The sequence below is a fragment of the Hydra viridissima genome, unplaced genomic scaffold, assembly GCF_058129835.1.
Source record: "Hydra viridissima isolate aposymbiotic clone 2 unplaced genomic scaffold, HvirCarnegie_v1 scaffold_1, whole genome shotgun sequence".
NCBI lineage: Eukaryota > Metazoa > Cnidaria > Hydrozoa > Anthoathecata > Hydridae > Hydra > Hydra viridissima.
Genome location: NW_028324300.1, coordinates 9,697,029 through 9,722,968, shown reverse-complemented (window position 1 = coordinate 9,722,968; position 25,940 = coordinate 9,697,029). Strand labels below are relative to the sequence as shown.

Here is a 25,940-nt window from a genome sequence, read left to right as displayed (position 1 = left end):
TATTTCGTTTTCAATCGGAATAGATATTTGTTTACATAGATCGGTTGTTAATTGACAACTGTTTTCGTGCAATTTGTATATGTCCTCAATGACAGATGGCGCTGTTTCGGGGACTGAAGATTAGAAATCTTTTAGTCGACTATCAACAGCTTTTATGTTCAAAAAATCATTTCATAAGGTAGAAAATACAATAATAAATTGTTTATTATAATTTAATTAATCTAAAAAGAAATAATCACGCTAATCATATATGTATGAATTGGGTCTGATGTCAGCTAAAGCACACTATAACTTAAAGAATTCCAATACTTAGTAATGACAGATTCCTTCAACTATTTAGGGATAGTTTTCTAACCATTAAAATTAATCAATCCATTATTATTTAAAGTTGAGTTTATAATTTCGTGAGTTTTCCCACCTGTACTAAAATATAAGAACAATGTAAGCCCAATTTTTAAGTATAGGTTTAAGAAATTTAAACCTATGCGATATCGTGAAACTGTGTACTTTCCTAAAAAATTTCTAAACTTGCTTATGTAATATTTAAAACAATACTTGTGGAAAATAGTGAACTGATTTTTCTTCAATATAAATCAACTTTAACTTGTTTTTCAAAATTAAAGTATAAAGTTTACATTCGGCAATTACTTTCATTAACTGCAAAGCAAAGTATGGTGTGTGTAAACAGTTAATACTCTAAAAAAGAAACTCCTTTTCAGTACCTGTTTACTGCTAGGCAACTTAAATGAGCTACCTAAGAATTAGCTTTAAAAAGCTACTAGATTTTTTTAGTTTTTGGTTTGTAATGCATACTTTAAGTCAACATATTTGTCTAAAATCAGGAGATTGCTACTTTTCAATGTGAGTTGTTCAAGATAGGGGCTGAAGTTTTTCAACTAGTTCCTGATTCTTACTAGAAAAGTCCTCAGGGTTGCTTATGCTAATGGTCAAGACATAAATTGATTATGCCTCATTACACACAGTGCTTTTGATTAATAGTTACCTATTGCAATAATATATGCTCCTTTTTGCAATTTTCAATAAACATGTTTTGAAATTTTTATTTCAGAAAATGTGAAGTTTTAGCACCTCAGACTGTTAAAAAAGTAAGCGAAAAAAAGCCCATATGGACCTATAATAATAAAGGAATTCGTCATAAAAGAGTCAAACAGGTGTTTAAAATATATTTTCTTATTTTAAAAAAAGAAATAAATTCATAGTATTTTTGTGATATTTAAATCATCTAAGACTAAAGTTGAAAAGAATTTGATAAAATGTTTAATGTAAAAATATTTTAAAGGTTTTAAATATTGTTTAGTTAATGCGTCTCACAAATGAAGATGGTGAAAAAGATGAAAGTGTTGCTCACATGAACCGAATTACCAAAATTTTCACAGAATTAGATTTTACTCATCAGGAAATTGAAATCTTGTTGGTTAAAAAACCAAGAATTCTGGAACTATCTCAAGCAAAGTTGTTAAACAGAATAAACAGTTTAAAAAAAGCTTCATTACCTAATGATACTATAAAGAAAATGATTTTAAAATGCCCTTCAATTATTCTTTTGGACTTAGAAACTTCTTTGCAGAGTAAGGTAATAAAAAATTTGAAAAAGTATTGTAACTAATTTACCATAAAATTTTACTCGTTCAAAAGACTAATTAAAAGTATTCTTTTTTATGATATAGCTTCTCTTGCTTCAAAAGATTGAAGTTACTCCACCTTTATCAAGAGATCGCTGCATTTACCTTATTCAGAAGTCCCCATCACTTTTAATAGCATGCAATCAACCAGAACTTAAAAAAAAAATCAGCAAACTGAAGGAAATTGGATTCAATGGTCAGCAGTTGTATGAGCTTGTTATGAAGAATCCATCATTGTTAACCTATAATGTAGAGACAGTAGTGGAAAAGGTTACTTTAATCTTTGATGTTATTTAACTTATGTATTTTACTGGGAACAAAAATTGTTTTCGTTGACTGGTTTTTTAATTCAAATTTTTTCTTATGATAGGTCAAATTCGTCCAAGAGGTAATGGGTGGTAGACTTGTTCTGTTTATCAAGTTTCCTCGTATTTTATCTTCGTCATTACGACGAATAAGAGAGCGGTATGAATACTTGAAAGAGGAGGGCTTCCTTTTAAATAATACTTATTTGTCTGAAAACAAAATCCGTGCCATTGTCCTTACTACAGATGTTGATTTCGTCAGTTTACTTACTGTAAAAAGTTCACGTGATAGTGATGAACAATTCCAAAAAAAATTATTGGATCGAAAGCTAAAACAATATAGAGTTTTTCAAAAAAAGTTCTGGGAAAATTTTGACAATGAAATAACAAACCAAGACAGTATTTCAGAAAAAGACATGGTGAACACAATGCACAATACAGAAAACGAAGTCAGTGATGAATCGTTTGACAGAGAAACTGATAAAACTCAGAAAGTTTTTCAGAGTTAATGCAAGAGAATTTTAATGTTGATTAAAGCTTTTTTCAAATTTCAAGTTTGCACGCAAGCACGCTTTTATTTGATCAAAGTTTTAGTAACAATCAAACCTTGTTATTTTGCAATTCTTAACAGTTTATAAAGCAAATTTTTTTAAATTGCAAAAAATAACTGAAATTTGAATCTCTTCAAGTTTGGTCGGAATTTATTATTCCTTTAGCATAAAAAAAATGTTCCTCAATTTAGGGGCGGGATTAAGAGGAAGAAAAAAGAAATCACTATTTTTCAGAAACAACTGATAAGAGTTTTATTATCAAATTATATAAACAAAATAAACCAGGTTTTTTAGAAAATAAAATTTTCCGCAATAATTCGGCAACTTTAATTATGTCAAGTTTATAAATCTTTTTTCGATAAAATCCCCCAAAACTTTAGAGATCGTTATGTTTATACTTATCATAGACTTTATAACTAGACAGTAACCTCATTGGAATTATCCGTAGTTGGTGACTAATGATGTTATTTTGATTTCTTTTAAAGTTGTGAATCTTTTAAAAATCTCTGTGTTGGGAGTACTCATTTTAACACTTTTAAGAAATGGTAGCGCTGGCGAGAATGATAAATATAAGTAATCTCTTTACCGAGATTTACTCCGACTGTAACTGAAATTTCCTTCACAATCCCGAAAACCTTTTTTTTCGTTCTTGTAATTTTTATTAAAAATAAAAACATTGTTTTATTTCTTTTCGGTTTGGTAAGACATGAATTTATCTTTTGAACTAATTAAATCTTAAAGTGTAAACTTATATTTTAACATTATGGCATCTGTGATGCGCCTATTCGATACAAATCATATTAATAATAACTAGATAGCTCATTTAAAGCGATTTTAAGATAAAAACAATATATACATACATATTTACATATGTATATATGAGGAAGAAAGAAAAATTATTGAAAGAAAGTAGGAACCCACCCAACATATGAACTCTTTAAGACGACTTAAAAACGTCTAGACGACTTAAAGATGAGTTAAACACGTCTTAAAGTCGTCATACATTACGTGGGAAGGTTTTAGTCTTTTAGAACGTCGAACTGATGAGACAAGGTTGTTGATTTTGCAATGTTGTTTGAATTAACTGTCAAAAGTTTTGTTACACAAAATTTCACAAAACATTTAGCGCGAGTTGCTATAAGTAAAAATAACTCTCATTTTGTTTGTGATCAAGGAACTCTCAAAAAATTAGGAGAGTTATTCGACTCGTTGGTTTAATAGTTTGATAGACTCGCTTGGTTTGATAAATTTTAAATGAAAAAAAAAAATACATGAGTGTTAATTGCTTTCATTTGAAATAGTTATTTTTTCCCCTTTCTAATTAGATTGTGGTGAATTTTAATATGAAGCAAATAGGCATTTAAAAAATACATTGACAAAAAAAAAACATTGTACACAAATTTTAAGCGGAAAGTCTTTTTTACATCAATTACGCTTTTCGTATTTTTTTTCTCTTCAATTGTTGTTAATAGGAAAAAATAATAAACTTTGATGTATGAAAAAGACTCTCACTTTCATCTTTTTTTTTTTTTTAATACAAAAATTCAACACTTTGCGGAGCTTTAGCAAGTCATAAGTAGCCTAAGAACAACCAAATTAAGCGTTTAGCTGCTTTTAAGGTGAATCTTTTATAGATGGTACTAAGCATGGGAATTTCGGCCTTCGAAATCGACGAAATTAAACGAAATTCGTGTTTCAATTTCGTATCGAAATTTATATTGAATTTCGAAAGACGAAATTTTTAAACATTACAAATTCACGAATTTCGAAATTAAAACTTATGTTTAATTTCGTGTCAATTTCGTTACTTTCAATGACCCGAAATTATACGAAATTTTTTCGCGAAATTAAACAATCCAAAAAATCGAAATTTCGTTCTCAATTTCGATCCGAAATTGAAACACGAATTTCGTTTAATTTCGTCGATTTCGAAGGCCGAAATTCCCATGCTTAGATGGTACATAATGGTAGAAGTAGAGCATTAACAAATTTTTTTGGGTGTTGCATTTTTTGCGTGACATTTTTGTTCATTTTTTAATTTAAATGGATTCTCTGGCAAACTCGCGAATCTAAGATTTTCAAATGTTCAAAAACTTGAATTTTTGAAATGAGTATTATTATACCTAATGTACACTCTTGCATGCATGTTTACTAAATTTTCATGATTTTACTAAAATATCAAATGTAATATTCCTTGGTAAACCTTAAACTTACTGCCATAAATTATGAATAATCAAAAATCCACAATTAAGTTAACTATATACACAACGTCCGAAATCTAAATAATCAAGAAAGATTTTTAAAAATTCATTTCAATCGGAAAGTTTTATTTCTGTTAAATAATTGTTAAATATGTCTGTTGCGTTGTGGTTATCATAAAATATCTTGTTTCATAAAGATGATGATTTACACTTAAATACCTTCGTATTCTCTTTGCAGCCATAAAAAAGTTCATCAAAATTTAACTGAAACATTTCTTCACAGGATCCATGTTAAAGACCCAACAGGTACCTATTTTAATTTATTGTTCCGAGTTCACAAATACACATGATGTGCATTAGTCAATAGCACTTGGTCTGAAGATACCAAACTCCCAAATAATCTGTGTATGCGTGAAATTATAACAAGACATATATAAACACACAAAAAATAAAAACTTTTAATAGCTGTTTTTTTAAAATTAACATTTATCATAACCTTGCAGAATTTCCGAGAAACAAGCATAGTACGTTGTAGAAAGGACAGCCCATTTTGTTTTAAAGTAATTTGTGTTTTGCAAGTTATTGTAAAATTGAAAATTGTCATTAAATTCTGCAAATAAGGTAAAGATTTTGTTATGCTCCAGAATTATTTCTAGTAAGTTTAAGGCATTTTTCAACGATTGCAGTGCCTAAAAAAAAAAAAAAAAAAAAAAAAAAAAAAAAAAAAATCCTTTTTCTACTTATTCCTAATGCGACGCCTTAATCACAGTTTTAATCGCAGACTCTCAGGACAAGTGTTTAAATTTAACAAGGGTACATAAAAAAAAAAAAATTAATTTTTTTGCGTAAAATTTGTCTCTTACCTGATATCAGACATTTTACAACAAGCCGATGAGAGCGATAATTAATTTAAAAAAAGTTATATTTTTGATATACCTGCTATTATTCACTGTTTTCTCACCGCATGATTGAGTAAAGTTAAAAAATTAATAATTCCGAATGTATTTAAAATTTATCATCAAATCAGAATACAAATATAGAAAATAACTCTTTCGTCAGTGCAGCGGAACTTAACAGGTACGAAGCGTAAGAATTAAATTTCCTACATCATAAAATTTTTAAAACAGTTACTCAGGAAGTAACAAATTTAGGATCCAAAGAGCTAAAGAAGAAGAAATGTGTAAGTACGTCTTTCTGTAGATCTAGCAATTCTGAAAGATTAGAACTGTCCGAAATTGTGTCCTACATAGTGGCTAATAGCAAGGGGGTTAGGAAATACCTAACTGAGCTGCATGCAGGCGCACACATTTTCGAATTTTTAAATTATCACGTTAAAAAGTATTAGAATTACTAAGTTAACAAGGAATTTGGATTCGCGAACTCATGAGAGTATTAAAGATATCTTTTTAAGACTCTTTTGGGTTTTTTTGACTTAAAAATTAAAGAAATTACATACAAAATCTCTCACAATGAAGTTTGCGGATTGGAGGTTACGCATTAAATCAGCAGCGTTCCACAGTGACTCAGGATAATTAAAAAACAGCAAAAACTCAACAAAATTTGATAAACATCGTAAATATTATACAATATAAACATATTTTGATAAAGCATATTATTAACATTATAAACATATTATAAATAAACATAATTACAATGTTTATCAAAAATTCTCAAAGGATTCAAATTTTTTAATAAAAATATTTACTACGCGTACCTTTGACGTATATATTACGCGCATATACGTTCATGCGCGCGTTTGGTTTGGCTGCACGCATAAAAAATAATTTTAGTTAAAATCTAAGAATTTTTAAACCAAAAAACAACACCTTGATACATTACCCTACTTGATATTTATATAACAATGCTTTTTAAAGGATGTTGATATAAAAATTCTTTTTAAAGGATGTTGATATAAAAAATGGTGATTTAAAATTAAATGGTTTTTAAAGGATGTTGAGATAAAACAAGTTTATTTCAAATTTTTTATGTTTATTTCATTACTTACATTACAATCATTTTAATAACTTCATCTGGTGTGTTTTTCCTCAATAATTCTTATATTTTCTAAATCTTTTTAAAAAATCTTTTTAATCTGATCTTACAGAAGGTAGTGCATCTGATTCAGCATATAGCTTAATATTCCTACTGTGTATCTAGAGTTCCTTATCTTTTATTTAAACTCTCCAGTGCAGCCTCCTTCTCGCAGAGGCTAAAGATAGAGCTTCATGATGTTCATCAGCTTTTTTTTTTCTCTTTTGCTTTGCTCTCTATAGATCCCCTATTGTTTATAGGGACTTCCATAACCAAAATGGCTACATTTATTGGTCACAAGATTTCCTTGAAGCCACTGATATTCTTTTTCTATTAATGTATCATAACTTCTAACACTTTTTTTTTTCATCTTTGAAATAGATATAGCTGAAGTAACCTTTAATTTAAATTTTCCTTACTAACTTCTTCAGTTTTTTTCATTTCATTAAGTAAATCTTTCTATAATTGTAATTTATGCACTCCTAAGTCACGTATATTCGGGATAAGATCTAATCATTTTATTGCTATTATTTCTAAAAATCGCCAATATAATAAAATTGTTAATATATTAGAAACAAATAAAAAATGTTCACTTTACGCTGTTTAAAATTTTATGTTAGTATTTCTTTGGCAATTACCACATTAAGTTTCCTATAACAATACAACATTAATGTTCAAGTAAATGTTACTTATATATTACGGGAAATACTGAAGTTGTTGAGTAAAGCGATTTCAAATATGTTGTACATATCGAATGATAAATCATTATTCAAAATTGACAGTTAACATTTTAACAAACTTTAACAAGTAGTATACAGGGACAAAACTATGTTTCTTAAAGCTATATTTGATATATTACAACAAGTTACACAATTTAAAAACTTCCTAAACCGCAGGTGACCGCAGCAATCCGTTAAAATTTTAAAAGTAAAAATGTTAATTAACTGAAAAAAAAAAAAAAGAATATCTTCTTGGAACTCGGTGGAACACTCTGTTAGCTGATATTTAAACTAAAAAGTTATGTATATATTCTATTTTATTTTAGAAAATTCTTTTAACTTAAAAAAAGTTTCGTTATTAATTAGTTATTAATTACTCAATAACTTTAGTATTTTCCTGTAACATTATTTACTTAAATACTAATAAAATATTATTACAGGAAATCTAATGCCATAATTGTTAAAACAATAACAACATAAATTAAACAGTGTAAAGTAACAAAAGCATAGAGTATTAAAAATTGTTTTTGATATATTAAAGATTTTATTACATTGGCTTAAAAACATTAATGATAAAAATATTATCTTATCCTGAATTTATGTGAAGGAGTGGATCAATACAATTATTGAAGGATTTAATGAAATGAAGCAAAGAAAACTTAGATAAATTAAGATTACTTTACCTATATTTATTTCAAAGGTGAAGAAAAAACAAAAACAATGTAGTAGAAATCATTATACATTTGTAGAAAAAGAATTTCAATGGCTTCAAGGAAATCCAAATATTTTGGTTCTAGAATACTCCATAAGCAATAGGGGAGAGGGGGAGGGGGTTCTTGGGGAGCAAACCAAAAGAGAAAAATTAAAAAGACAATCTGATGAACATCACTGACAACATTTTTACTTCTGCAAGAAGTAAAAATGTTGTCAGTGAAAAAAATAAAGCTTTCATTTAAAAAAAAATTATATCATATTTTTTGCAGATAAAAAAATTAATGCCTCCCTTAAATATGAGTGTAGAGGAAGCTCTTGCATTAAAAATGAACACTCACTGATAAACAATATTAAATGAACAGAAACTCAACTCTTATTCAAATTGTACATATTCATCTCATCTTGCACAATATTTTTGTGTAAAAACTTAAATGTTATCCTGAAAATTTTTTTTTCTGAGATTCCTGCAAAGTGTACTCTTCAGAGCATTATAAACCAAACTGAAATTGATATGTTGGGATGTGGTCAGGATGACAAAATATTTGGAGTTGTGTATGTAAAAACTGGCTTTGATGGAGCATCAAGCCAAAATATTTATAAGGAAAAGTATGACATAAGTAACACAATTATAGAACTTAAGCATAAAGAAAGCCTTCAGTACAGCATTCGTGTCTTTGTTGGTTAAGGTAGGAGATGCTGAGGTTTAAAAAATAAAAAGCCTTCAAGTTGTCAGTTTAATAGACCTCTCCATCTACAATATAAAAAAAGAGAGTACAATATTATGTAGAGAAGAAAATACAAATCTAAAAAAATCATACATTAGAGACATTTTGCAGAGTTAAAAATATTACAGGAAGATTGGAAACTTTTATTATCAGCTATAAGACTGATTTTACAATATTTGATAATAAAGTGGCTAACACACTTGCAGACACAAAGTCCACTCAATTCTGCAATTAATGCAATGCTAAAACTAACAAAATGAATAATGTTGATTTAGTAAAAGGGAAAATGAGTCAGTCTTGGGACTCAGAATTTCATGTTAGCACTGCAAGATAAAATGCTTGGAGTTTATTCTTCATTTGAGTTATAAAATAGAAATTAAAAAGTTTAAGACAAATACAATTAAGGAGAAGCTATCTGTAATCTTAAGAAAAAAAAAACATTCAGTAGCATTTCAGAGGGTGGTTGAGCTTATCTGTTGAAATGCATAAAGCTGGATTTTTTTTTAATAACAGTGATGGCAATACAACCAGAAGGGCATTTATAAATCATCAGTTTTTTTCTGAAATTACTAAACTTGATTGTGATGTAATTAAAATATAGCATAATATGTAAATCTAACTGATTTGTATGTTAATACAAATCAATTAGATTTATACTGCACTGAAACAGCTAAACCTATAGTGAGTTTGCATGATTTGTATGTTATGCTAATAATGTGCACAAACTGCTACTGCATAGTTCTTCCTTATCACATAAACTAATTTTGCCAATTGGAATAATTTTAGAATAATATAAATAAACAGATAAGAAATTCAAGACTTTAGCACACAGTAAAGATATAGAGGTTAAACACTGATGAATCAGATGCATTACCTTCTTTTTAAGTCAGTTCCAAATGTATCAAGAACATTATTTAGAAAACATAAGATCCATCAATAAAAACCATTACCAGATGAAGTTAAAAAAAAAAAGAAAGAAACGTAAAAAAATCTGAGGTTTTTTTTGTTCTATGCATCAACATACTTTAAAAATTAATCTTATACAAATAGGAAATAGAGTATCAAAATATTGTTTCGGCTTGGAGATTCTCAAATTTTAACAAAAAATTTTTTTGCGCGAGTAGCCAAACCTAATGAAAGCATGAATGTGTATGCGCTAAAGATAAAACAATCAAGGTCGACGTATTTCGAAGTCGAAGACGAATCTTCGACGTCGCTAAAAGTAGTATGTTAAAGTGTTTCGAAATCGTTAAAAGTTTTATCTAGTTATATAGAAATTTAACTAGACAAATTTCAAAATCGTATTATTTCGAATAAAGTATATTTTCGCAGTTTTCAAAATTGTAAAAAGTTGTATAAATTCGAAAATGGCGTGTTTCAAAATTGTTTAAAATTTCTAATGGCTTTCAAATTCGTTTCCAAAAATAAAACTGTTTTCGAAATAGTTTGAGTAACTGAAACAAATGCGCACTAAAAGTAAACAAACGAACGTCGCGTGACTTCGTGCAGGTTTTAAGCTCAATGACTTTTAGTTCAATTTCAATAACTTTTATTTAAAGTTCCATAAGCTATATTTTAAAGTGAACTGGTGCGTGACTCTACTAGTACTATTATACTCTTCCCTTCAATTCTCCTAGATTCCTACTCCATCCGTCAGGTTTGGAAAAAATTACAATCAATGCGAACCTATGTTTAGGTTCAAAGACTTTGAAGTGAAGTTAAATGATAACTAGTTTGGTATATGCTATTAATATCTGTCCTTCTAATTTCTAAATGATAAAAACATGAACCCTACATTAGAATAACATTACAGAAATTTAGAATATTCAAAAGATATGCTAAGACCCTTACATTTAATTATATAGGCTTTCATAATCGTTTAGTTAGTTTTTTTTTTCGAAGTTTAACGGATTTTAACTTCGTTTAATTTAAGAAACGTCGCCAAACTGCCGGCTTTCAAAGTTGAACAAAAAATATACGAATTTGAAAACCGTAACTCGATAGTTTTATCTTTCGAAGTGTCTTCGTAGAGCGCAATGCGCTCTACGTAGCCATAAGCTGCTCAGAGCGCAATATTGTACACGCATGCGCAATTATTTTATTATAACTGCGATTCATATTTCACAATAAAGCTGGTTAGATAGGCGGTTATGGTAAGGCTTAGGGTTAAGGATAGGGATAGGGATAGGGATAGGGTTAGGGATAAGGATAGGGTTAACATCAACAAGATTTTTAAAAAAAATAAATTTAGCGCATGCGTACAAAGTATTGCGCTCCGAGTAGCATATGGCTGCATAAAGCGCATTGCGCTTCAAGTAGCAACGGCCTTTATCTTTAGTATGCACTATATATACGTGTCGAAGGTGCGTATAAAAAATTTTATTAATAAAAAATTTTAATAACAAATCTGAATTATTTGGCTCAGTACTTTAACATTTTAATTTACGGTGTTTGTCAAATTTTGTTGAGTTTTTCCCTTTTTTTTTTTTATTAATCTGAGTTACTCTGCGACAACAGATCCAAATATTTTTGTCGCGGGAAGTGGTGGATGGGGGTGGGGGTGGGGACGGGAGGGAAGGATGCCGTAACTGATATTCTGCCCCACAACCACCATCGCTTCGAATTAGCGATGGTGGTTGTGGGGTAGAATATCAGTTACGGCATATATATATATATATATATATATATATATATATATATATATATATATATATATATATATATATATATATATATATATATATATATATATATATATACACACACACACACGCACGCTCTCACACACATTAAATCAAGGTAAAAAATATTACTCAAAGAGTGTCTTTTACCCTCCCCACTTCTGCCGGTCTTTATTGGAGTCCCATATCACTGCTTCCTTCCTTAGGTGAAAAGGTTGGAGGTCGCCAAGGCGACAAAATTTTTAAATTTTGAGTACTTTCTCCTTTTATATTATCACTTACCTCTGTTCTTTTAAGTTACGGATATAAAAATGATAAAAACAACCTTTATAAAGTGTTTTCAAATATATTTCTTCATTTTTTTATTTACTTTTATTGATCATCCTTGTTATCGCTGTCAACGTATTAATATTGAATCTAACGTTTTGGCGCAAGTGATCGGAATTTGTCAGCCAAATCTTATATATTAAGTTCTTTAAACGGTTACAGGAACTGTATTAAAAAATACTTTTAAAATAGTATCGAGCATAATTTGAAATAGCATTTTAAATGAAAATTCATGGAGGGTATTTCGCTTGTTAAAATAACAAGATTATATTTTATTAGGTTGTTTAAAAATTTAAGTTTTTTGGGACGCGAGTTTTATTCCGTGAGCATGCGCAATTTAGAAATTTAAAAACTGAAAATTGCCACCCAAAACTAATAAAGCAGAGGAGTGGTGCTCACTTAAGTAATTGTTCAATGGGTTTTATATATTAGTTATGTCAACTTAATAAATAGTCAAGTATAAATTAAATGAATGCAATGTGTTAGCAGTTTTTTTTGTTGAAGAATTATAAAGCTTAGAGCGCTTTATAGCCCAACATACTAAAAATGGAATTTTGGTACTTGTGAAAAGCCTAGAAAAGTGTTTTAGGTATCACACTGGTGTATGCAACAACTAAGAGTAACGTTTATTTACTTATTGGCCATATTATTTACGAATGTGTCACCTAGAGTAGTAATCCTGTAGGTATTTGTATAAATATCTAGAGTGCCCATTTAGTATTAGACAAACTAATTTTAAAAAAAAAACCAAGTTAAAAGAAATATTTTTATTTTGTTCGTGGAAAATTTTTACTTCTTTAAATATTTAATAATTTACAATTTAGATTGTAATGTTTTTATTTGAATGTTGGATATTTCACTTTTGTATGGGTATGTAACTTGTTTTCTACGAAAATATAGGATAAGATTGCTGTTTTACTTTTGAATCTCGAGCTTAAAAGTTAAATATTAAGTTTTTTTATACAACATAACCAATTATTTTACTTGCATTTTCAAACCATTTCTTCCAACTGTGTTTTTAACCAAACCTAATGTCTGCTTTTTTAAACTTTTAAGATAAATACATTGTCTTAAATGTAATTACCACATACTTTGTATTCTAATATGAAATTTTAAAATAAAGTTGAAGAATTTTTTATTTATTTTACTTCAAAAGTAACAGTTACATGAAATTACATTTACTACATGTAAAATGATAAGAAATACTGCAGTTATTTTTAGTTGTTAAAATAAAGTTGTAATATTTCTTCATTTTAGACAACAGTCTTTTATTATCTGCAATACAAAAGGGGTACAAATGTAAAATAACATTTAATTTCATATTGTATAATAGGTGTTCTTTTCTGTTATATGTGTAGTTATTTGCTTTTAACTGTTATACTTACATGTAACTGGTTAAGTCTGAAATTTGCAAAAAACAACAACAACAAAAAACAACTTAAATTGCAGTTAATAAAACTAAAATATATTTTAAAATGCAAAATTTTTTTAATCTGTAATGGACAAAGAGACTATAAGATGAAACTCTGAAGGTTTTAGAAAATTTGATCTACTCTAATTTTTTATAAATAAATATTCAATTGCATTTTTTAACTTATACAATTTAAATTTATTAAAGCATGGCTATTTTAAATCACCTATAAAGTTACCAAAGCATGTTTCAAAAGAACTTCCTTTTATTAGTGTGGCATTGTACCAATTATTATTATAACAATTATTTTTTTTACTACAAAAACGTGTTTTGAACTGATTTTTGTAATTAAGAAATTATAATTGATATTAATCATATTTTACAACTTGATGAAGCTGTTATGTTCATATATATAGTAATGCACATTTTATTTCTATCATGCAACTGCCAAATGGGATACTTAATGATGTTAAACGGTGCTTATTTACAAAAATTAATTTAAAAATTCAAATTTTTCTTTTAGGCTAAGAAATTCTTTGATGATTTTTTCCAATACTGTTAATTATACAGTTTTTGAAACATCTCACTCACAAGCATTTATTTCATAAGGATTATTTTTCTAAGGCTTCTTTATATTTTCTACATACAGCTAAGTTTAAATGTGAATTTATAAAATGTTAAATTTTCACAATACATAATTTATTAGGTTTATTCATGACTTTTTTTTTATGATTCATAAAGTTGTCTACAACATGGGAGTCTAAACATCTGCTTTATATCTACTTGTAATTGCTTATGCACTTTTGTACTGGTTTAAAAAAATGTAGTCTTTACAAATGTCTAGGTTATTTGTATAATAATATTAGTAATAATAAAATATGTTGATACTATTATTAAAACAATAACTCATGGTTTTTAAATTGATTTTTGGTGTCTAATTTTTTTTTTTTAAATAATAAAAATCACTTTTTAGCAAAAATTATGCAAAATTATTTGTCAATTATATTAATTTTTTGCTGAAATTATTTTTGTAGGAATGTTGATTGTTTTTTTATTGCATTTTTGTCATCCTGAAATTTCTTTTTAAAATAATTCAACATTTTGTGTTTACACTTCACATGTTCTCAGTTATCTTTTTGTTTGTTTTTTAACAAATTTATCTAAACCATATGACCGGTCAATTGGTTAAAACAATTTCTTTCTTCTGTTTATAAGATCAATATATAGGTGTGTATATTATTTTTAAACTACTGCATTAAGCAATTTTTAAATATTTTTGTGTTAATTAGCTTACTTTTGATATGTGTTATGACATTATTACCTATAACATTTGCTGAAAAGCCAGTCTCAAATATTGATTGCAAAGTTTATTCTTCTGAACTAAATGTATAAGTAAAGTTTTTCTGGCCTTATTCTTTTTTGATCAATAACTCATTAAAACAATGAGTGCTTTTTATTGTAATTTTTTTAAATGTTTTAAAACGTATTCAAAAGGAATATATACAACTAATGTTTTTATTTGAATTTTATTTTGCATTTTTACATACATTTTTTATTTGTTTTTGTTTAATCATAAATATCTTTTTAACATCTTAAAGTTGATTTTTTAATTGTTTAAAGTCTGATATTTAATATCTTTAAAGTTGAAATTTTAATTATGTTTAAAGTCTGATTTTATATTTGTAAGATTAATATCATTTTTTGAATGTTCTCTATTTGTCAATTATGTTTACTATCTTATGTGCAATAGTTTGATAGTCAATATGAATTATAGACAAACAGTATCTTAGGATTTAAACCTTGCCAAACTTTAATTTGATTTGAAAGGAAGTTTTGCTAGGTTTAATTGCATAGCTTTTTTATATCCATGCTTTATTTTCTATTGAAAAGTTTTATTCCTGTTTCTACAGTTCTCATGTAAAGACTTTTATGATTTATATATTATTGATTTTTTTTTTGTTCTGAATATAAATTAGCTTTTATCTATTATGGTGTTGGTTTTTATCAATGATATTTCATTAATATGATATTTAAAATATCCATACAAGCCTTTAGTTTGTGCTACAAACTAAAGGCTTGTATGTTCTTTCTTTTTATAATTTTAAAGAAAATTTCATTTTTTGTTTGACACTTATTTTTTATTGTTCATTTCAAGTTGTTTGTGCTTTTCTTAATTTTTTAAATATTTCTTAATCTTTTGATTTTATACTGTTCATGACATTTTACATGCATTAAAAATCAGTTATTTTTTGTGATTATAAGAATAGACAGTTAACATTCTTACATGTAATATCATAATTCTGAAAATGCTTATAAAAGTCATTTAATCTTAAAAGCATTGTTTATTAGAAAAATAAATATTAACAAACTAAAGGCTTTTGTTTTTACTAGTTTGATAAACAAGAAAATCAAAGAGGTTTTAACCTAAAGATAAATAAAAGTGGTTGTTTTAAAATGAGATTTTTTGTTGCAGCTTTATTTCACCTCATTAACTGTTATTAAAGTAATTTATTTTTTTTTAAAAAAGGTGCAATTTAAACTTTCCAACAGACTATTGGAGTAACTTGTCTAAATGCTGTCATTTTCAGTGATAAAATTAAATGATTTCAACTGTATTATCAATATGAAAGGCAAACCATCTCAATAATAATGCTTATAAATTTATAAAAGTATAGTTGATGTTAAAATATTTTTTTCTATTTTTTATTTGTTAAGAAATATGATGATATAATGATCAAATATTGAAAGTACAATCATGGAATTGGTCTCATGCATTTTATCATGCTTTTTTTTTCCTTATGTGGTTTCAGCAAATATTGGTGAGTTTTATTGCTTATATCTTTAATTGTATACAACACTGGTGTCCTCTCAATAAAATATAAATAGAAAAATTTAGCTAAAAGTTCTTAAAGCAATCCCGACGTTGCCTTTTTTTAGACCCAAGAATACAACATTTTCCTTCATCAGACAGTGTTGAAGATATCGAAGAGGTTAACAATTTGTTACTGGATGAGGATAATAATCAAATAATTTTCAGCGCTTTGTAAGTAAAGCTTGTTGAAGTTTTTTGATTCACTATTTTCAACATCTTTATCTCTGTTCAACACATATTTGGGAAATAAGTGCTCCATCATAAATTTTCTATCATACTTTAGAAACTCGATATTTGCTATCTCATTAGATCTCAAAACAAAAAAAAAGGTAAGTATTAGTAAAAAATATATAAAGTTTTAGCTTTAATAATAACTCAAATTACATATATCACCCTAATATTGGAAATAATATTCAAAATTAAGAGAAAAAAAAAACAAAACAAAAAAAAACAAACTGAGTGTTCATAGTCAGCTTTTTGAAAATCTTTTTTAAAAAAAAAAAATGTTCTTTTGGTGAACAATCATGTGTTGGAAATGAATAAAAAATACCATTCGAAGTTTGTAATATAGCAGTATAAGGTAAAGTCCATTGTTTTATTATGGAAGATAGTAGTGTTCTGATTGTGTTGCTTTATAGCCCTAAAAAATGATTGAACCTGTTGAAAATGATCCCAATGATAATTTGGGTGGAAATATTTTGACTCATCAATCTCATCATCTAATGGACATTCAGATTGATGAGTATTCAGCATCATTCTTATTTAAACCTTTGAGTTTTACCTGATTTTCTTTTAAATGTTGTTTCTAATTTTCTCTTAAAGATGTACCAATTTATTACAGTTTTTCTAAAGAAGCTAATCCCTCTTGATTTGTACTTTTAAAATTTAAGCCCCATACTTCTTTAAAAAAAATGATCAATGGTGATAGATTAAAAATATGGTGTTCCCATTATTGTTTTTAGCATATCTGTTCATTGTCCGTGACATGTTGTAGTTTTTAAAAATTATGTAATTTGTCACTTAGTCCCTTGCTCCATATTTCAAAATATAGTGATTATCATTTAACTTTGTAAACGAGGTAAATATAAAAAACTAAAAAAATTGTTGCAGGTAAAATGTTCTGAATAATTTTACCATAATTATTGAGAACATTTCTGTTGGTTATTTTTTTAAAGCCATGTACTTAGCCAAGGAATGGAAAGAGGATTTTAAGATTTTAAGTAAAGGAACTATGATTGTATGATAATCAAACTAGTGATTTTGTCATTTTTCATATTTATATAGTTTTTGTGGTGCTAATGCCAATAATGTCAGGATGATATTTGCAGTGCAATTTTTACTACTTTTTTTTTTTCTTTTATGATATATGATGCTAAAGTAAATCCTTATCATGTAAATGTTTTTAATTTTCTGCTTTAGAAAGTAGATATATCACCTCTAGGCCCTTCATGTAACAGTAATGTATGCTTTATTGTGTTTATAACATTCTATATCAATATATTGCTATATTTTAATATAAAATTTATATTTACAATATCCCAAGCCGTTAGCTTTATGATTTTATTTTAGTTTTAGATGATTTTATTTTATTTTAGTAGCCTATATAGTATTTTCCCCCCACAATTTTTATTCTAGAATTGTGGAAAAGAAAGAGTGACTTCTATGATTTCTGATTCAAATTACTTAATCACTTGTGCTACAAGTAAAATGTACAGTTTATGCTGGCGATTTCAGGTACAACTTGTTTTTCACTTCAAATACTTACATGTTATTTTATTTCAGAGTTTTTATTACATTTCTAAATATTTAGGTTTATCTTTTTATATTACAGTGCTGTATGTTTTTTCAGCTCTTTAGGTTTAATTGTTGTTGTTTTTTTTAAAGCAATTAGTTGGTTTTTTTTTTTTTTTCAAAACAACTTTTACCTTTAGCATTTTAATTGCCAAAGTCTTCATCATTAATTTTTTCATCATCATTAATTTTTTCATCATCATTAATTTTTGTAGATGTTCGGCATTAAAATTTGTTATTTCTGTTTAATAATTGTTTTTGTTTTTTTTTAATCATAAAAACTTTGGTTGGTTTCTTAATAAAACTTTTTAACAAAAAAGAAAACTTTTTTAATGACAGTTTTTAACAGCTTTAATTAAGATGAAAATTTTTTTAAAGCCTTCATTTTTATTAGGCTAGAAGTTCACTCATCTATCAACTGTTTTACTTTCCATCCATTTTAAATTTTAAAATTTCATAAAATTTTGATTGTCAGGTTTTCAGTTGAAAGTTTTAGTTTATTGGTCCAAGTTTTTTAAGTGCAGTTTATTCTCAATATGATTTTATTTAGAAATCTGATTTGTTGTTGGATAGCGAGTGGTCAAAATATGGGCAAAAACTTGCACCAGGATTAAAGTTGGGAGAGAAAAGTGAAATGATTTTAACAAGTATGTTTAATTGTTTTTATACCAGATTATGTTTTTCTTTTTTAAATTTAAATTTAAATTTGCTATATTTTGTTCATAACTTTGCCATTTCTTAAACTGTACAATAAAAATGATACCACTCCATTTTTTTTTTTTTTTTTTTTTTTTTTTTTAAATAACTTTTTGCTTTGTAAATAGTGTTACAATAAATTACAGGTATGAAATATCAAGTAACATTGTGGTTGTGTTTTTTATTTATGAATTTATTGTATATAAATAAATTTGTGTTGCTATGTAAAACTTAATTTTTTTTTCTTTTGTAATAGAGCCATTTATATTCTCAACTGGTATGTATAGTGACTCAATCAGTGGGGTATCCAAATTTAAATACCCTGAAGTTGATGATAGGGATACAGTTCGCATAAAAACTATACCATCTCAAATTTCAGGTAATATTAGAAATATTTGTAATGAAATTTTAACATCTTTATGTCAGATTTGAAAATTCAATATTTTATATTTGTACTATATTTTTTCTATTGTTAAATGTTAAGCAAATGAATATATATATATATATATATATATATATATATATATATATATATATATATATATATATATATATATATATATATATATATATATATATATATATATATATATATATATATATATATATATATATATATATATATATATATATATAATCTATACTCATTTATTTAACAGTCTGGTTTCTGCTTTACTATACCAGATAAATTTGATTTGGTATATAAGCATAAGAATTTTTCTTTGTTTTTAGATGGTGCAACTTTTATATCTGCTTATGAATTTGATAACTCACAATACATTTACTTTTTTTTCAAAGAAACAGTGAAGTACGATTCAAGAGAAGTATGTTGTTTGAACTTACCATCTTGCATAGTGTTTTGTTTTTTTTTTTCTTGATGATTTTAAAAAAAATAATTTAACAATTTCTTTTATTATTTTATTTCAAGTCTTGGGTTATATCTAATGTTGCAAGAGTTTGTAAGGTATTTTACATTGCTTTAATTCTTACCATTTGATGATTATTTAAATGGATTTATGTTGATGCAATATTATATTTGTATACATGTTCAAAATTCTTTCTCTATTCTGATTTTCAGTATGATGAAGGTGGACCTATTACTTCATCTGCTGGTGCTCGATTTGTAACATTTTTGAAGAGTCGTCTTGTCTGTTCTAAGCAAACCATATTTGGAGATAAGAAAGTCACTTTTTACTATGACCAGTTAAGTAAGTATAAACAAGACATTGAAAATAGTTTTAAGTTGTTCATATTTTGATATAAACAATGTTAGGGTAGTCTTATATACACTTATAGATTCTTTCTATAGTTGTATATAAGACTACCCTAACATTGTTTAAATTGAATTTTTCATTCTATTATGTTAGCTTATGTGCTTTGATTATAAAATAAATATAATTTAAAAATTATTATCTGATAAAAATGTTTATATAGGTCTTTTTATATTTTTAATGCAAGTGTAAACTTCAGAATTGTTTTTCCAGCTTTTTCATATGAAGTTTCCTTGACAAATCAAAATGGAGTAGTAGAGAAATTTATTTATGCCATTTTCACAGAATCTCGGTATGAATTAGTTTTTTTTACCATTTCTAACATTCAACCAATTCTAAATGACTTTAAAAGTATCTGAAAATTATTTTTTCTCTATTCATATTAGTATAAATGAAATAAACAAGATTTTCTTATAATTCTAGTGAAACGGGTACTATTTCTGCATTTTGTCGTTATCGTGTGTCAGATATTGTTGCCATATTTAACGCTAGTCCATTAAAAGATAAATCAGGAGATAGACAGGACATGCCTCCTTTAAGAAGCAAGTTATCTAGGGGAACGGTAATATCAAGAGTTGCTTTCATGTTTTTAATTGTTGAAATACTACAAATATTTGTTTTGGAGCTTTCTTTAAAAACTGTTCTTAATTTTAGTGTCAAGCCAATATGGATGTACCACAAAACACAGATTTCCTTGATTCTACAGCTTTAGCATTGTTATACAATAAAGTTGAAAGTGTTGCTTTTTTCAGATTAAATAATGTTAGGTATAATTGCTTTTGGTAAACAAATTTTGAGCTATTAATTATCCATGTTTTTATTTATAAGTGCATTAATAGAATGATTTATCATTGTTAGAATGAGTTTTTGTTGTTAAAGTGACTTTTCATTCTTAAAATGATTTAATTTTTAGTATGACTTTTCATTATAAAAATAACTGTAAGAATGAATTTTCATAAGTAAAAGAAGAAGAACAGTGAAAATAATTTTTTCTATGATCATCCAAATAAAATTCTTTGAATATCTACATTATAAGTTGTTACTTTTATTATGTTTTCTTCCAGCTTTAAGACAATGGTTGTTGGAAACATAGTAGCAAAAAGCTTGTATTACATTTTTGCTGGAGCAGGTATGTTTTTGATGTTTAACAAACTATAAGTTATTTGAAATAATTTATAATTACCCAAATATCAATAATTTAAAATGAAGTCAAAATAAATTATTTCATTATCAAAATATACATAAACTGATGTCTGAACTTTCTTATGTGAAACTTTTCTAAAGTCACAAATAAAACATAAAAACTAAAGTTTTTGAATGAATTAGATAGAAATAATTATAATAATATTTATTGTGTATAGTTTTTGATTGTTTAATATGACTTAACAATATTAATTAACTATTAAAATATAACTAAATTGCTATTAGAATTGAGTTCTCCCTTCTAAAACATTGTAAAACTTTCTAGATAATGGTAAAGTCTACAAAATATTTATTACTAATAATGGTGATGGTTTGATTGTTGATACTATCACACCATTTGAGGTAATCTTGATGTTTATCTAATTTTTTTAATTTTTCTTTATTTTATGTTATTTTCATTGACAATTTAATTAAAAGTTCACAGTTTAAGTAAAATTTAGTAATCCTTTTTTTTTTTTAAGTTTTCTTTTTATGTCACTTGCAAATAATTGCTATCTTTTATTTACATAGAACTCAACAGAAATTCTTTCACTCATCTTGGTAAATGTAAGTTATATAATTGTCATATTTTTATTGCTAATTTTTAAGTTGTTTTAAAAGAAGGTTAAATGTGGAATGAACTTAATGTTTTATTTGAATGACTAAATGAGAAGACTTAAGAAATTAAAATTTTACATGAGAAAATAATTTGGTTTAGGACACTGTTTATGCTGGAGGTGTTCATAAAGTTGCAATGTTTAATGTTCAACGATGTGAAGAAATGCTTTTTTGCAGTTCTTGTATACAGACAAGAGATCCGCACTGTGGTTGGAGTTTATCTGATGAAAAATGTATGCTGGTTGGGGAAAATAGTTTGTTATTACAAGATCTTGAGACAGGAAATGACAGTTTATGTCCAAAAAGTTTGTTTTTTTGCTTTTTTTTGTTTTGTTTTTTTGTTTTGTTTGTATAACTTTAGGGTTTTAAAGTAGTTGGGTTTTTTTTAAAGTAGTTGGGTTTTTTTTTAAAGTAGTTGGGTTTTTTTTAAATAGTGAGGCTTATTTGAGATTTTTTTTTTGATTTTTAATTGTTTAGAAGAAACAAAATTTGGCTGCCATGTTGTCCTTGTTAAAGCTGACATTCATAAACAAGCAGTACTCAGATGTCTTCCAACTTCAGAAGATGGAAAAAATAAACCCAAAGTTGTTCAGTGGCATAAATATGACAAAAATATATTCCCAGAACCCAATAGTCACTACTCTGTTAATTCAAATATGGAAGAATTAAGGGTAGATAACTACACTGAAAAAGATATGGGTCTGTACAAGTGCATTGTAGAGTTGAACAATCTTTTAGATTCATGTTCTGTTGAACTGAAAGGTAAGTCAGTGTTTCCCTTTTATAAATTATTTTTTTTGTTTGTTTGTTTTTTTTAATATGATTTTTAATGCTATGATTTTATTTCAACTTTAAAAACTTCCTGATTGGTTAAAAAATATTTATTTGGGAAATCATATGATACTTTAAAGAGCAACTGGCTTGTTAACTTGAAAACAAAAAAAAATCTGATTTAATATTTTTTTATAAAAATCTTTATTAGCTTAAACTTAAGTATCAATAATTACCTTTATTACATATTTTAAGTGTTTATCATGAATTAGCAATTTATAGCAGTGCTAAATGTTTGTGTAAAGTAAAAAAAAAAAAAGTTTTGATTAAGTTTTAGTGACCAGCGCTGAGCTGTAACTTGTAATAGAGTTAAAGCTTAATAAACTAATGAGGAAAATTTAAATAAAAGGTAAAAAAAAAACTGTTTTGCATGTAAGATATCCTTTTTAGATCTTTTTTTTAATCTCAAAAATAAAATGTGGTATTTCTTTAGTATTAAATATAATTGAATTAATTATCATAAATTGTTAATCCGTTTGTCATAAAAATAATTAAATTAGTTAAAATAAATTGTTAATCTTTTTTTCATAAAAACATTTGAATTATAAGTTGCTAATCTGTTTGTCATAACTATTATTAGTCAAGAATAATAGAGAGAGAGAGAGCAGGATAAACTTTACTTTGAACTTCACATTTTTCCAATATGCAGTATAATTACACATTCTGATTTTTTTTCGTCACATTTTTGCTGAAGCATTAAGGTGTAAAAATAACTTTATTGTCTCCAATCTCTAACTGCGATATACGAAATCCCACCTACCACTGCGGTATAAAATATTTTTCACAAATTTATTATTCTTATAAACATTAATTTTTACTCTAAAAAATATCTTTTTAAATTTAAATAACGTGCCTTTTACAATTTTTTCAATAAGCAAAATCTGTTAAAATTTCATATGGATGAAATTGCAAATTTAAATAAAAAATTTTCAACCAGCATGTTTTTTAATACATTTACAATTAAAAAAAATTGTTTAAAAAAACCGTAGCGTTTAACTTATTCTTAAATATAGTTAAATCACAAGTAAGAAAACGCATCGCATATTTTTGTTTTATGGTTGATTTTGTTTCTTTGGAGTTTTATGTTCTGTTCACTGAAACACTGACATGTCCAATTGAGAACTTCTGTTCCCAATTTAATGGACGGAAATGGTGTACAATAAAAAAAACCAAAAACTTTTTTTCTCCAGTTTTAATATTGGGAGTTACGTTAACGACTTTTACTTAAAAAAAAAAAAAAGAAACCCAGTTTTTCATTTTACGTTTACTTTTTTGTTTGATTTGCAGCCATTAACCGAAGTAATCCGGCAACTGAAAGTACTACTACTCCTCTACTAACCACAATGACTACAGTTGGTTCATCAAGTACTAGTGATGGAGGTAATAAAGGCAAGCTCTTCAAGTAAACTTCGTTCCCTTGCAAAAGCAATGTTTGTGCAGATGGATTTAATATAAGCTCATTTAGAGAGCATTCATGTTAATCTTGTGTGTATGCAAACTGAACGGAAATAGACATGCAGGAATTTGCTTGATGCAGGAATAGCTTTAAGTTTGCAAAAAAAAAACTAATGTTTTCGCCCGATGGCATTATTTTCCTGTTTTGTCTAAGTATAAGCGGGACTTTTTGTTAGTGTTTCGAACTTCAATTTGAAAGATGCGTTGTATTCATAGTGAGCGAATTTAAAAGTGCCGTGCTAAGACGTTTCAATAACATTTTCTGTCATGAAAAATTATCTCTTTAAATTTAAGCGGAATTAAAAATTGTCAATGCAACTTAATTTGTTGGATTTAAAATGAAGTTAAAAAGTTTAAGGTGTTTCATTGTATGTAGATCAAGAGCGAAAATTTTCAAATGTTTTTATTACTTTTAAGCTGAAATTTAATGATATTTTGATGGCAAGGAAGTTATATAAATATTGGTTGTTTTTTTTAGGTGTGGTTACTAATGTCTCCCCAGTCCCTGGAACTGGCGATGATTTGAAAAACGGTTTTTTCAATGCCTTTGTGTTTATGCTTGTATTGTTTGTTATTGCATTGTTTATCATCGTTCTGCTGATTTTCGTTGCCTACAGCTACAGACGGCAATCTAAACACGGTCTTACCGATGTAGATGGTGCGAACGGTTCGTTAAAAAATTCTTTTAGTTTACATTGTGGTAGAAAGAACAAAGCAAATACAGATTCGTCTAACAAAGAACTCTTGAAAAAGAATACTACAACAGATCTCGATTACAAACAATCTTCGAAAGCTGACAGGGGCGAAATAGGTTATACCGAAACAGCTGAACCTGCCTGACGTTTACTGCATACCTAACCTGAATCAGCTATCAGATGCGACACCCGTTCATCGAAGCGTATTGAAATCTTGCAGTTTGTTTCCTTGATGGCAACCTGTTCTCATTTTGCCAAAAACGAGTGCAGCTTCGAAAATCGAAAACCTTCGTTACGCCAAATTCCCAATAAATAAAGCGGAATTAAGGGTTTTTTTTAGACATTTTGTTGCAAATATTAGCTCCTGTTGTGTTGAATTCTATTGATTTATAATGGACAACACATGACTGACACAGTAGAATATTTGCACCTAGAGTACGCAGAATATTTCTTAACCTAGCATGTGTTTTTGTTAACATCCAAATACTTATAGAAATGCAAATTTGAAATTTTTTATTTTGTGATTGGTTTATTATTACGCAGATATACTTAAGAGCCCGCTCAAAAGTATGATCTTGCGCAAGTTTGTGTTTTTCTTTCGACTTACAGCAACGTTTTTGTGTTTTTGTTTTTCTGCCACTTACGTTACGCATTGATTGAAGTTTAAAGTAAATAAATTGAGGAACTAGAAAAATTTTTAACTAATTTGTACAAAGTATGAAAAGTTGTAGATATAATATTATTTTAACAGTATCGTTCGTTATTGTTTTTTATGAACAGAATCTTTGGCCTTAAAATAAGGCGAAGTCAGCAATAAGGTTTAATAAATGTAGAAAATACAAATTACATTGAGTATCCTTTTTTTTTTTTTTTTTTTTTTTAAGTTCTTCGATGTCTTCTCTTATTTAAGTCGGATTCAATATTTCATACTGTATGCTTTAATATCACTTCCCTGTTGCGATCATACACAGGTATTCAAATTTTTGTTGCTTAAGTGGTGTAAGGACAGAATAATGATTAAATGAATTCTAACTAACACATTTTGTCAATTTTGTTTTAACAGCTTGCTAGTAAAGAGATTTTAACAAACGACCAACAATTAGATCTCTGTTAGGATTTGAATAAATAGAACAACCGCAATTATCGCAATAATATTCTTCGATTATCCAGACTGTCCATCCCAGATAAACAACGTTTAACCTGCAATATATTAGGCAAGAA

General features: G+C 27.0%; 2 protein-coding genes across 13 annotated transcripts; both read left to right on the top strand.

The window, feature by feature from the left end:
- The first annotated feature begins 29 nt into the window (after window positions 1-29).
- On the top strand, window positions 30-2,636 carry LOC145188058 (uncharacterized). 2 transcript variants are annotated; one of them, XM_080064612.2, is made up of 5 exons: window positions 30-178; window positions 1,070-1,172; window positions 1,319-1,594; window positions 1,689-1,913; window positions 2,014-2,636. In XM_080064612.2, exons 1-5 carry the CDS (start codon window positions 96-98, stop codon window positions 2,455-2,457), a joined length of 1,131 nt encoding a protein of 376 aa, XP_079920738.2. In that variant the 5' UTR covers window positions 30-95; the 3' UTR covers window positions 2,458-2,636. The 2 variants fall into 2 exon arrangements, with proteins under 2 accessions (XP_079920738.2, XP_079920739.2); XM_080064613.2 differs by lacking the exon at window positions 1,070-1,172 and having other exon boundaries at window positions 46-178.
- A 2,231-nt stretch (window positions 2,637-4,867) lies between these two features.
- On the top strand, window positions 4,868-25,574 carry LOC145187872 (semaphorin-1A-like). 11 transcript variants are annotated; one of them, XM_090083960.1, is made up of 21 exons: window positions 4,868-5,006; window positions 16,024-16,127; window positions 16,246-16,351; window positions 16,464-16,509; window positions 17,600-17,641; window positions 17,816-17,914; window positions 18,522-18,618; window positions 18,924-19,046; window positions 19,400-19,491; window positions 19,596-19,631; window positions 19,746-19,875; window positions 20,152-20,230; window positions 20,362-20,500; window positions 20,593-20,705; window positions 21,003-21,067; window positions 21,407-21,483; window positions 21,652-21,687; window positions 21,839-22,043; window positions 22,216-22,500; window positions 23,857-23,949; window positions 24,503-25,574. In XM_090083960.1, exons 2-21 carry the CDS (start codon window positions 16,064-16,066, stop codon window positions 24,862-24,864), a joined length of 2,289 nt encoding a protein of 762 aa, XP_089940086.1. In that variant the 5' UTR covers window positions 4,868-5,006; window positions 16,024-16,063; the 3' UTR covers window positions 24,865-25,574. The 11 variants fall into 11 exon arrangements, 10 of the variants coding, with proteins under 10 accessions (XP_089940086.1, XP_089940083.1, XP_089940092.1 ...); XM_090083957.1 differs by having other exon boundaries at window positions 23,857-23,958; XM_090083940.1 differs by lacking the exon at window positions 4,868-5,006 and adding an exon at window positions 5,717-5,777 and having other exon boundaries at window positions 23,857-23,958.
- Window positions 25,575-25,940: the final 366 nt, after the last annotated feature.

Excerpts from the sequence above, each read along its gene's own strand:
- LOC145188058 (XM_080064612.2), top strand. The coding sequence starts at position 96 with ATGGCGCTGTTTCGGGGACTGAAGATTAGAAATCTTTTAGTCGACTAT. Across the intron at positions 1,595-1,688 it reads AAACTTCTTTGCAGAGTAAG|CTTCTCTTGCTTCAAAAGAT; the intron begins GTAATAAAAAAT and ends TTTATGATATAG. Across the intron at positions 1,914-2,013 it reads TAGAGACAGTAGTGGAAAAG|GTCAAATTCGTCCAAGAGGT; the intron begins GTTACTTTAATC and ends TTCTTATGATAG.
- LOC145187872 (XM_090083957.1), top strand. The coding sequence starts at position 16,064 with ATGGAATTGGTCTCATGCATTTTATCATGCTTTTTTTTTCCTTATGTG. Across the intron at positions 19,047-19,399 it reads TATACCATCTCAAATTTCAG|ATGGTGCAACTTTTATATCT; the intron begins GTAATATTAGAA and ends CTTTGTTTTTAG. Across the intron at positions 20,231-20,361 it reads GCCATTTTCACAGAATCTCG|TGAAACGGGTACTATTTCTG; the intron begins GTATGAATTAGT and ends TTATAATTCTAG.